Here is a 12904-nt window from a genome sequence, read left to right on the forward strand (position 1 = left end):
ATTTCTATAATGGGCATGACACAAGCAAACCTTCATAGGACTGCTAAGGCTATGTCCATCATGGTGTGCATTTGGGCAATGACTCAATATAATGTGGCAATGAAATTTATTAATGACAAAGCTGGGAGACCTTGCCAATATAAAGCATTGTAATATCATACAAAAACTGGATGACCTTGAGGATTACAGCAACGAAAACAGATTAAATTCAAAAGTAGAAATGCAAGGTCATGCACTTACGGACTAATAATATTTCTGCCAGAAGATGGGAGTGACAGCTGGAAATAACACAAAAGGAGAAATACTAGGACACAGTAATTGATCACAAAGTGACTGTAAGGTCTAAATACGACACAGCTAGGAAAATAAGCACATATAAACTTAGAAAGTTTCAAGAGCAGTTTTCAAGAGAAATAAGGAAGTGCTAGTCTACAAAGCCATAGTGAAGTCTCATCTGGAGTTATATGAACCTTTGACGAAACATTTTCTGAAAGATTCATTCATGCAGGAACAGGCAGAAAGAGGGGGCCTTGCTGGAGAACAGAAAAATTATCTTACAAAGGAGAAACACAGCATAAGGCAGTGTCATACAGAGATACCCAGTTCAGGTACCAGAAATAGTTTAGCCACGTTATTAGAACATTCTGTTAATGATAGTTATCCACACACAGAGCAAAGATATATGGTAAGGTAACCTGGCTTGCTCAGGCTAAAAAATAAAGGGATGGAACATCTCCTGAGATGTAGAAAAGAACTGTGACAAATACATAAGAAAGAAGACATAAAGAAAACCTAGTTATGCTATGTTACAGTGTTGCACACAAAAAAATAAGCACACCCAAAAAAACGCACCACAAGAAAAAAAAAGGAATAAAATTATTTAGCCAGAAAGCTACAAAAGAGTTTCTTACAGTTTGATCAACAAAGGTCTGGAGTAGCAATGGGAGCAATGCTTCATTTTGGTGCCACACAAATGGTCTTTAGAAAAATGTGTTCAAAATGTACACGTTTTGTTACCCTGTTCAAACCCCATCAAGGCCAAAGCGATCTGTCAACCTTACAGAATACACATGTAAATCTCAAAAATCTACTTTATCTGTTCTGAATGATGACGCAGAAGAGACCAAAGAAGTAAAATTTTGATGTGTGGAGATTAGAAGAGGGTCGCCTTTTTAACTTTTCCAATTTAATAACAGATTTAAAGAGCCCCCATAACAGCCAGATTAAGCCATAAACATAAAACACTTGTGTTCCAAAGATTTGTGTTACTTTTGAAATATTTCCAACATGTATCTGGAGAGGGAAGGGGAAAAGAAAGTTACTCACAGCAGTTGACAGCCGGGATGCCAAGGTCATTTCCAAATTTCCTTTGAGACCAAGAAGTGCAGGAACCAAGATAAAAACTTCAGTAACATTCTTGAACACATCCCAGTGCTATTTAAAGGATAAGGGAAAACTTCAATTGAAAAATTCTCTTTAGACCATCTGCAAAGTATTCAAAAAATTCTGGACTCATAACTTAAGCCTCTAAAAAAATCAGTATTTTTTTATACTAGACCTAAAAGTCTAAAGCCAGAACTGTTATCTATGTAGATAAAATAGATTTATGACTGCATATTACTACTTCAAAGATGAGAATACCAAAAGTAAGAGATACAAAACTTGGCCTTAAAACAAACCTAGTTAAAAAAAGATGTCCTTCATTTGAAGGGTTTTTTTCCATGACTTTAAAATAGTACCAGGTGCTATGACCGCTCTTGAATTCTGCTCTTAATTTACAATAATATTTTCATCTTTTCCCTTCCAGCTATGTAGAAACCTCACATAAAAACAGCAAGGAATTAGTTGTCAAATGGACGGAGCCTGTAAGTGAAAAATCTTCTCTTAATTCTTTTACTTCTAAGTGTGAAATTTAGAAGAGTACAGTTCTCCAAAACCCAGATTTTATAAAGCAAAGACAAACTCTCCCATAATCTTTTGTGTGTGCTGAGTTCTCAGCACAGAAATGCTGTGCTACTGTATATGTCTGTCAATCCATGCATTTAATTTGTAATCATCAACTTTAACTAAACTAACAAAACTGTAAATTGTCTTTGTATTCAGGGATTTGCAATGATTTAAATTATTAATTTAATTTTAAAAATTATTCCACTCTCAAATGTAAACAAGATCTGAGAATTTCCTATATGTGAAGTTACATATGCATTTACTACTGGGAAAGAATAGCCATGAAATGGTTTGTAAAAAAACAAGCTTAGAATGCTTTGTTGTCTTCAAATTTTCATTTTCAAAACATGACCTGTCACATTTCAATATCCTGCTGACATCACAGTTTAATGCTTAGTTTAAGGTGAAAAAAGGTAGTACTGACACTAGCTATTTATTTTTGCCTTTGTGTCACATCTCTCTCACACATGGTGAGCTGGACTGGGAAACAAATGAAGATTAAAAGTAACACAGAAGGAAAAATCAAGATATATCTCAATCCAGCTCAAAAACCAGCTACACAAATACTTACATTCCCTTAAGGGAAGGAAGGCAAGGTGAAACATTGGGCTGGAAGCCAGTAGTGGCAGTAGGCACAATTGCCTCTTTTGGCTCATCATTATGCTGTATCATGAAGTAAATTGTATATTAACAGAATACAAACAAAGCATCTGTACGAAGAATAAATCGGTAAGATGTAAATGAACAAAGCACAAGATTGATGTAAAACAGTGCAAGGAAGCAGTAAAGTTTGCATGTGTCGTGGTTTAACCCCAGCCAGCAACTGAGCACCACACAGCCGATGGCTCACTGCCCCCCAGTGAGATGGGGGAGAGAATTGGAAGAGTAAAAGTAAGAAAACTCATAGGTTGAGATAAGAACAGTTTAATAATGGAAATAAAATAAAATAGTAATAATAATAATAATAATAATAATAACAACAAAAGAATATACAAAGCAAGTGATGCACGATGCAATTGCTCACCACATGCCAACCAATGCCCAGCCAGTCCCCGAGCAGCGTCCCCCCTGGCCAGCTTTCCCCCAGTTTATGCACTGAGCATGACGTCACACGGTATGGAATGTCCCTTTGGCCAGTTTGGGTCAGCTGTCCTGGCTGCACCCCCAGCCTTCTCAGTCAGTAGAGCATGGGAAGCTGAAAAGTCCTTGATTTAGTGTAAGCACTGCTTAGCAACAACTAAAACGTCACTGTGTTAGCAACATTATTCTCATACTAAATCCAAAACACAGCGCTATACCAGCTACTAAGAAAATTAACTCAATCCCAGCTGAAACCAGGACAGCACGTCAATTTTTATTTTCCTTTTTCTCGATGTATAAAAGTGTCTTTTCATTGCAATTGATTGAACTCCAAGCTTCCTTTACTCTATCAAGATTTTGAGTGAAAAAGATGCTCCCCTCTTTACTCCTCTTTAAACTAACTTTGTAAACTCTTTACGTATAGCTAAAGAAAACCCTGAAGTTGAATGAAACAAAACAAAATGAAAGAAAAATGATTAACTTCTCTACTGTCTTTCAGTTTGAATACTGTGTTTATTTAACATTTTTTGAATAATTTTTTGTGAATCTGCTCATACAGAAAGAGAGAATCCATGAGGTTTGTATTTATAAGAAATTTCTGGTTTTTAAAAAACAGAAATTAGGTAGGAAATAAAAGTAAGTATAGCCGTCAAAATACAAAGACAAAGCAAGAAAATAGGCTAGTCCAATAAACCTTTCTTAACTGTTACTTTCTCCAGAATTTTCTTCAAATATTACTGCACAAAGAATTATTTCATAGGCAACTGTTACTTTTAACTCCACTGAACTGCTGCTGACATCTACAACTGTGTTAAGCTAGAAACCAGTCCTAAAAATGTTCCATATCAGTAGGGTCTTAGTGATATAATACTCCAAAACAGGTTTTAAAAATATTATTAAACTTAAATCTTAAAATTCAGAGAAAATTCTATTTTATCTTAACCCTGAATAACTATCATCAGTTAAATCTGCAATCACAAATCAAGATAATCTGGCTTCTCTGGCCCTACTACAATTATATTTCAAGGTGGACATGACTTCGCAGCCCTGTTCACACCACTCATGTTTGTAATTCTGAGTGTTCAGTATGCCTAATGTTATATAAAAAAGTCACTTACATACACCTGAATATTCAAAAAAGCTCTCAATCACTTCATATGAATTTCATATAACATATGAATGTAATGCACATTTTCATATACCATATGCATTATCACGGACCAAATCTACACAGTATTTCAGAAATTGCATAGACTCAAAGCACACAAGGAGATGAGATAATGCAGTAAATTCTTCTAATCTTTTTAAACTCCTATGTATTGCGGCTTCACAGTTAATTACAACTTCCATTTGACTATGTATATGTTTACTAATGTCAACAGAATTTTTCATCATTACTACATTTCTATCCTTAGTTAAAGCAGAAGGTAACAGGTTTATTCACCAGCACTTACCAAGACTCGAATGACTCCCAAGTAAACATTGGAACTGTTTAAGATGAGGTTTGGGGAAAAGGAGTTCATAGTAGCAGAACCATACACAGACCTAATTACTCCCCAATATTGTAAACATCTACAATATCACGCATTAGAATTATAAACCCCACAGACCACCTGTTAAAAAAAAAATCTTCCAAAGCAAATACCAACCTGTACAATATCCAAAACCATGCCAGCAGAAACTGTTCCAAATCCTGCTAACAAAAAAGGTACGAGTATCTGTAACGCCATAATACTACTAGATTCTTTGGGTTGTTTTCTACTCCTTTCCACAATGATATCTTCATTACTGTCACTAGATAGGTTGTCTTCCTGCAACATGGCATCTGTTTCTGAAGTGTCCATTCCATCACAGTAATTATAACTGGTAAAATCATCATATTTAGGGCTACAGCTAGATGGGCTGTGTCCATTACTACCATGAAAACTTGGTTCTGAGAAGTGATGGTATTCTGTGTGTTGTTCAGACCTAACACTAAAATTGTGGCCTGCCTGTTGTAATCCATCTTGCCAGACACCATTCACTTTTTTGTGTCTTTCATCCTGGTTTATTTGGTAAACAACAGGAACCATACTCAAAAGCAGTCTCAAAAATTTATCAGACTGAATTGTATTAAGATTTATGGTCCAGTTTACAAAACCTTCTCTGTCATGAACTTTGCTATTTGTTTTGGAGGTGGTAGATCTGCCTTTACAGTTAGTCATAGTGCTACAGAAGTACAGGTTGAAAAGCACTTTGTTCTTCAGATGTCAGTGAAGAAATCTTGTAGATGAGTCAAGTGCCACACTTGATTTTAAAACAGGTAAACCAAAATGATCGTTCTTTGCATGCAAAAATGTTCTTTCATTGATCTCAGATCTTCAACAATTCCATAAGCAAGACTGGATCTGCAAAAAAGTAAAAAGTATATATTCAAGCTTTAAAATATTTTAACTCTACAGAAGACACAAGATACCGGTTTAAATTTTCAGATCACCCAGTATCTTTCCAAAGCAAGTATTGTAGAAATGCCAATCTCCTCCAACATTCAACTGCCTAAGTTGAAAGAAATCTGAAGGGAAAAAGGGAAAGTTGGTGGGTGAGGAAGTTCCACAAACCAGTGGAACTCTCTTACTTTCCAGTGAAAGAAAGAGACAGTAATGTGGACTGTAAGTGAATTGGTAAGGGCCTAGCTTTTGCCTGTTTAAAGCCCAAGAAGCCAAAGTCTTCAGGCTTTGGAAGCCCAGGAAGCCAAAGTCTTCAGGCAGATACTGTGTGTAGCCCTAGACTTCCAGCGGCCTTGAAAGCAGTAGGTCCCCAGAGAAACGTATTTCTGCAAGGTGCAAGGGTATGGACAAATGGAACCCACATGATGCACTGCGGGGCCACTGCTGTTGCTCCCACTCAATGCTAATGGCAAGGAGCATGGAAAAAATAAGGAAAAAAACCCTCTAACTTTCAAAACACTATCAGAGGTGGTAAGCCCAAAGCAATATTCTGGGTGGCAGAGGCCTGGGTGTTAACAGTCGCTGCCCTCCATGCCCATAAAAAGATGACAAACCGATATTGATATGTACAATTCAAAAGCATGCTAATTTAAAATCATAGTAATTGAATTTTCTCTGAAGCAAGCATACAAATTACGTTAAATATAAAGAGCTACCATATACATAATAAAACTGGACATTTTTTCATAAAATACTACAATATCAAGGAAAGGAGACAGTAATGGAATTCAGACCAATTAGTCTAAAATAGTTTAAATTAGTCTAATTTTAAAATAAACCTGCAGTACTATATTCATAAATGTGGCATATTAAAATTTAATTAAAATTAGAAAAAATGTTAGGAGTTAAGATAATTAAAATAAAGGTATTAAAAATCTGATTTTAATTTAATTTTGCATGAGGTGTAGGTTGCAGATATTTCCTGAAAGACAGGTTATTCTGATGTCTAGTTACCACTAAAATGTAATTATTTGATCAATATTAAGACTTGATGTGGTCAGTTTGTTTTGCTTTCCGCAAATCATGCAAATATAATATATCTTTTACGTTTAATGTGATTTAATGTGCATTTATTTCTACTTTGAAATGTCCATTATGGTAGAAAATTAAACAATTATATGTTGGCAGCCTCAAGTCATTTGACATTTCCTCCATCAGAAGACACTTTACCATCCTCTTCTTCAGTTTTCATGTTGTGATAATAGTTACAGTAATTTACTAAAAGAACAACAGTTTTCATTTGACTTGAAGCTTTGTTGACTTTGGTATTTATTACTAGACTCCATGAATACAGGTAAATGATTGGCATAGACAAAAAAATAAAGGTCAGGCAGCCCACACGAGCATGCTGTGGGATAACACAATTCCACAAGCTCAAGACACTGTATCTATGCAAAGCTGGGAAAACAAAATTTTACAGACTGCAGGAAATAAGAATAGCTTAGGGTTAGAGGATTTTTAATCTATTTTTCCCAAGGAAACGAGGCTCCTAAGATCATATCATATATCATATAATTTATGATCAACTATACTTCGCTCCGTTTCAATGTTTTTAAGTCATCCGATATTTCTGGAGCAATTTCAAATAGATTTGACAGACAGTAGAAATGTCAAAGCTTTCAGCAACCAACGGCCTTACAAAAGATCCAAATTTGTGCCCTTGCTGTAAGGCATCTTCAAACATTAGTTAGGACAATTCACTCATATATGGCCGCAGCAAGTCCGCTTCAAAAGTCCTGCTGGTCACAGAATTACTTATTTTGTTTTTGTGAGTGAAGAGATGACTCAGACGCCACATGAAGATTTTCCCTCTATCAATGGCTTTCTCCAAGGGAGCTCTGACCAAGAAATGAATATTTAAAAAATGACAATGGAGTTTATCCCTTGATTTAGAAAGAAGGCAAGTTTTGCAAGAAAAAGCAATCTTTTTCCCATAAGACCAACAGAGGATTTAAGTAACCAAGATTCCTGCAATATCTTTTGCCTTTCTGTAGCGGATTGTGCTACGTTGAACCTTTTAGCATAAATGCATAAAAACTCCTAGGCCTCAATTCTGGTTTCCACACACTTTAATTAGGAGTAACAAAAGAATTTTTGCTGCTATCCCAGAGGAGCTCTAACCACAGGCCAAAATGGTGCTCTGTTAAGTGCTACAGAAAGACAGAACAAGAAGAGGTAATTTTGTTTCTTCCTGGCCCAAAGGTGGCATTATCTGAGTAAAAGAAAAGAAATGGTGCCTAAAAAAAGACAAGCAGAAGCAGACGTATCATTAAACTAGCAAACTAACTATTATCAACAGCATGACAGCTGACAACAGCAAAGAGCTTTATAGAAGGATTAAGAGAAATACAAGAGAAGAGAAGTTCATGGAAGCTGAGGAAAATTAAAATTTCAGGAAGGGTATAGCTTAAGGTGCTGAAGGTTACCAACTGATTTATGACGATGAGAAGTGGCACACTACTTATGAAGCTTGCAGAGGGAAAAGCTTTGGATCACTTTAGCCGGCTGAGTTTCAGTTGGTCACAAGAAACATCTATATTAGAGAAACTTTATGATAGAATTCAAGAATGGGATGTAGAATTAAGATGTAAAAGTGTCTGTGATGAAAGACATGTACTTAGACCCATAGCAACCTCTCTGGGTTTTTTTGGGGGTGGTGGTATTTTTTTTGAGGAGAGGTGGAGGAGTAACAAACGAAGAATTTTATTTCACTCACGGCAAAACACATTTGAGAAAATTTCCCAATAGCTTTAATAAGGCAGAGTCTGGCTCTCATTGTGGTTTCTCCAACATGTCCAACAGTCACATCACCAGAGTGCTAGACCAGTGGCTCACGGAAATTATTCATTGGTCTGGAACTCTGACCAAAAATATTTGGGTTAATTATCCATATTTTTCTAACATATGGAATTTTTTCCTTTTAAGTTGTTACTATCTTTTTTTTTTTAAGAAACAAATCCTTTGGGAAGATTGTGGTTTCATTTAATAGGAAAAAGTGTTAACAAATAGAAATGGCACTTAAAAGAAAAAAAAGAGGAACAGAAAAATAATTTGGTCAACTAGCAAGTTACAAAGGGAGGAAGAGGTTGGCATGGACAGCTAAGAGTTGAAATACAGTACAAAGCAGTTTGGATGACAGTCATTTATGTTTTCCTACCAAAAAGACTTGGAATGACAAAAAGTGAGCTAATGATAAATGCTGAAAAATGAGAATGTAAGAAGACAAACTGAAAAATATACTATACAGTGAAGAGTAATTACTTCCTCTGAGCATACAGAGAGGAGATAACTATGAAGCCTTCTGAATGTAACTATTCATTTCTAAAAACCTGTTCCAACAAAGATAATTTTCCAAATGTCATCTGATGCAATAATTTTATCCTGAGTTATGAGATACTAATATTGCTGTACTTTTAGGGGTTTTTTTTGTACCTATAAAATGCAGCAGACCTTCTAAGGAACAGTATGATCTCAGGGACAAGAACTCCCTAAGAAGCTTTATCATTGACAAGAACAATGCCAATTTTATTGTGTTGTCTAGAAAAGATATAGCCAGCTAAAGAAGCAAGCTCTACTCGAGTAACTCATATGAGGAAAAGGAGATTAAAATCTCAAAAATCCCATCCCTGTTTTCTGTAGGAAGAGGAGATAAGTGAATCTGGTTTCTTGCCATATAATCAGGAGGTTACAGAGAAAGGTGAAGTACTAAAAAAAAGTACGAGAGAGACAAAGATCCTTTGAGAAGCCAGGAAGCAGCCTCAAATTTATCCTACCTGGAATGTTATATATGAAATGAAAGGACACTTTGTCTTTGTCCCTACAAGCAAAATAATGAGCTATGCCCAGACTACGAATATAATAATTTCCACTTCTTTATTGTTTCCTAAGTACCTACTTTTAATAGTTTCTTCTTTTCCTTCATACATTTTATAACACATAACAATTACTGTGTATTATTCACCTCTCTTTCTCAGTCCTGCAAACATGCACAAGCATAAACAAATAGTCCTGCACACATACACAAATAGGAAACACAGCCATACCCTGCTGTTTGCTGAAGACATGTTCCTGAAAAGTGAGACGCTTAAAAATCCAGCAGATAGCAAACCAATTTTCCCCGTAAGAATTAATACAATTGATGCATATAGCAATTTAAAAAAACACACAGAGACAGTATATACGATGTGGAAAATGGCCAGGCAGAAGCAGATGATGTGGAAAATAGACAGGACCATGAGCTGGAAGATATGCTGACTTTTGGAAATGGATAGCTGCTTTAGAAGAATCTCAGATACTTCAGCTACGAAACTGAACACCTGATCATTATCACATTTTTCCATCCTTCACCTTTGATTGGCTTGATTGGTCTTGATTCATCTGAGGAAGATGAAGATGACAAGGAAAATGTAACTGTTCAGGAAGGGGCAGCAAGAACGTTCTTCATTATTACCCAAACGAATTGCCAACACTGCTTCAGACACACTCAAGATTCGGTTCTCAAAAGCACGGGAAGGAGATGCTTCTTCCATACTTTCCTAAGGTTTAAAGAACATCTAGCACTAGCAGGATTAAGGGACTGGATTCTACAGCTAAATTTGATCATTTAGTGATTAGACTGCTGATAATTTATTTAAAGCATGAAAACAATTAGTAATTACATCACCATGCTTTTTTAAGTACCTTCAAAAAAAGGGCAAGGGGGAAGAGTGGTGAATCATTGAGTATGAAACTTTTGTAGAGTCAACATTATGACAGGCTAAATCAAGTATTTATCAAAGTCTAAGTCCAGGAAAATTAGCTTCTTTCAGAGTTTAGCTAACAAAACCAAAAGATGACACTTACCTAAATAATACTGAGGGCTTTCACAGGATTGAAATCTAATCACACCATAATCAAAACACATTTTTCATTAAAGCTGCAAACATTTTTTACAGGTAATCTTCTAAAGAAAGCAAGATTAATCTCTACATTGCACTTCTAAGTAGTCTACAATAAAACACAATAGCTTAAACATGCCTGCCTGAGAAACAACCCTCAGTACAGGAACGAGCCTCAGAAAGGGATATTCAGGAAAGTAATATGAAACATTAATGAAATACTGAGCTTTAATATTTTGCCATAATAAGCAAAGATGAAGCTGGACTCTTTTCTGGCTTCAAAGATGAAGCCAGTTTCTTTTCAGTGAAAGGATGAGAGGTAGTGGGCACAAATTGAAACACAGGAAATTCTATTCAAACAAGAAAAAGCTTTGTTATGAAGAAAACCTGAAGAAAAACAGGTTATGGACTTTCCACCCTTGGTGATATTTGAAACCAAACTGGACACGTCCCTAAGCAACCTGCTCTACTTGACCCTACACTGAGCAGAGGTGGTTGACTAGACCATTTCCAGAGATCCCTTCCAACCTCAACAATTCTGAGACTCTGTGAAGTTTGAAATGTGAGGTTTTTGGGGACTTTTTAAAGTTCAGAATAACATTTACACAGGTGATACAGGGATCTGCACAGCCTCTTCTCCACTATTGTGTCCTGCATACATAGAAGTTCCCAGTATAGCACCGACATCCTTGTCACAGCTGTGGCTACTCATTTACACCATTGTATCCTAGTGAACATATCAGCAGAAAGTGAAAGTTACATCATATCACCTCAGCATGTATGGAGAGTAAACAAACAGACTGTTTGTTTATCATTAAGCATTTTGTAGAATCTGGAATCCAAGGTGGTGCACTGGGCTACAATTATTTATACCAGATATTTAACGTTTGGTATTAAAGACTGGAAAACATGCTGAAAATTAACAAATGTTGCATACAAAGCACATATATGGGCATTACATATCATTTCTTAAATACTATGCAGTAAACTGGTTAACACAGTGTTTATTGTATGGCAGTTGTAGGTTAAATCAATAGCAAAAGAAACAAAAGAAAAAATACCGAGAGGAAAAAACAGATTAAAGAACCTCCAGATGCCTTCTCGAATATAAGACACTGAAAGAGCTGCCAGCCTCAGGCTCTGTTTTCAGACAAGTTTGAGACTGCTGTATTCCACTTCCTGAACACTGCAGCTTTTGATTTTGGCCCCAAGGAAGAGAAAAGCAGCTGTCGGAAAAAGATCTGGTTTGCCTTTGCACTTTTAAGGCAACTCAATTAGAGGAGACCAAAACAAGGTAGCAAGGCTGTGAAATGTGGTCAGGTTGTAAAATCACCCAAATGGAATGCCAGCACGAAACATACCAGGCAAATCACATCCAGCCCATCAAAAGCAGGTGGGAAAGTTTGAAATATAAGAGATAATGCAGTCCTATAGATTAAGTAACCAACAGGTACTTACCAGGATGATTCCTAACTGCACTATTTGGGATCCCGCTTACAGGTTTCTACTGCCATCACCATAAGAGGGATGAATTGCTTATTAACTCAGGCACTAGGATACAGACTTCACACTGTTTTTTGTGGACAATGTCCTAAGGTATTTGGAAAGAAAATGATACACTTATTTTTCCTTCTGAAGTGTCTACCAGTCATACTGTAGTATTTATGGTTCTAGTTTCACAATCTCTTTATGTATATGTAGGGAATGCTGCCAAAACAGGTCTTCCCACCTGCTCTCATCTTTTTACCAGCATTACTGAACAGGTAAAGCGAGGATAACTCAGGATGTCTACTAAAGCCTGCTAGGACTCTACCTAGAAAAGATATATGAGCAGACTTTTTTCAGGTATTTATGTTTCGCTCCTGACACTAAGACTAAACAATTATTTAATTTTATATGTTCCATTTATCAAAGCCTGGCTAATGTAGTGTGGTCTATAATCTAGGATCAAATGTGAGTGAAGAAGAGACACAACTGCATCCCAGACAGCAGGGCCGGGGGGTGTGGAATTATAATATTCACTTAAATTAAAGACACAGAGCTACCACTTGAACTTAATTGAAAATTAATGACAGAGTAGAAAGTAAAGTAGAGTAAATCACAAAAAGCTCCTATGTTTTGGCAGAAAAGTATGGAAAGAGCGTAAATGTACCACCACATGTTAATTACAATGCTTGTAAACAAAAAAAGATGATCGTTGAAATCTGTATGCATGCTGTTCAGGTACAGGTTCCACGCTTGTCTAGCAACTGCATCTGCGGTGGCAGATTCTGGCATATTTTTATAGGTGCAAAGGTGGGAACAGGAATGCAAGCACATAGGGATGTATAGAGCGCCAGGGAATGAGGGCCACCTGAAATGTTGAGCAGATCTTGTGCACGCATGGAGGAACCAGAGCAAAGGCTCATTGTCCAAGCTACCTGGAGCAGTGCGTAATTAGGGGCACAGGACGCAAAGAGCTGCGGGGGTTAGAGGAGTGCAGGGTACCGGGCCGCGGGCGGCCTTACGCCCTTC

The 12904-nt window shown here is 36.6% G+C and overlaps 1 protein-coding gene across 1 annotated transcript in view; it reads right to left on the reverse strand.

The window, feature by feature from the left end:
• Positions 1 to 5231, reverse strand: part of SLC41A2 (solute carrier family 41 (magnesium transporter), member 2) — a 49286-nt gene extending 44055 nt beyond the window's left edge. Inside the window, exons 1-2 of the mRNA XM_009332961.1 lie at positions 4677 to 5231; positions 1327 to 1434 (exon numbers count right to left, since the gene is read on the reverse strand). Coding sequence (XP_009331236.1) covers positions 1327 to 1434; positions 4677 to 5231 — 663 coding nt within the window. The remainder of the gene's footprint in view (positions 1 to 1326; positions 1435 to 4676) is intronic.
• Positions 5232 to 12904: the final 7673 nt, after the last annotated feature.

The sequence above is a fragment of the Pygoscelis adeliae genome, unplaced genomic scaffold (assembly GCF_000699105.1).
Source record: "Pygoscelis adeliae isolate BGI_AS28 unplaced genomic scaffold, ASM69910v1 Scaffold38, whole genome shotgun sequence".
Taxonomy (NCBI): domain Eukaryota; kingdom Metazoa; phylum Chordata; class Aves; order Sphenisciformes; family Spheniscidae; genus Pygoscelis; species Pygoscelis adeliae.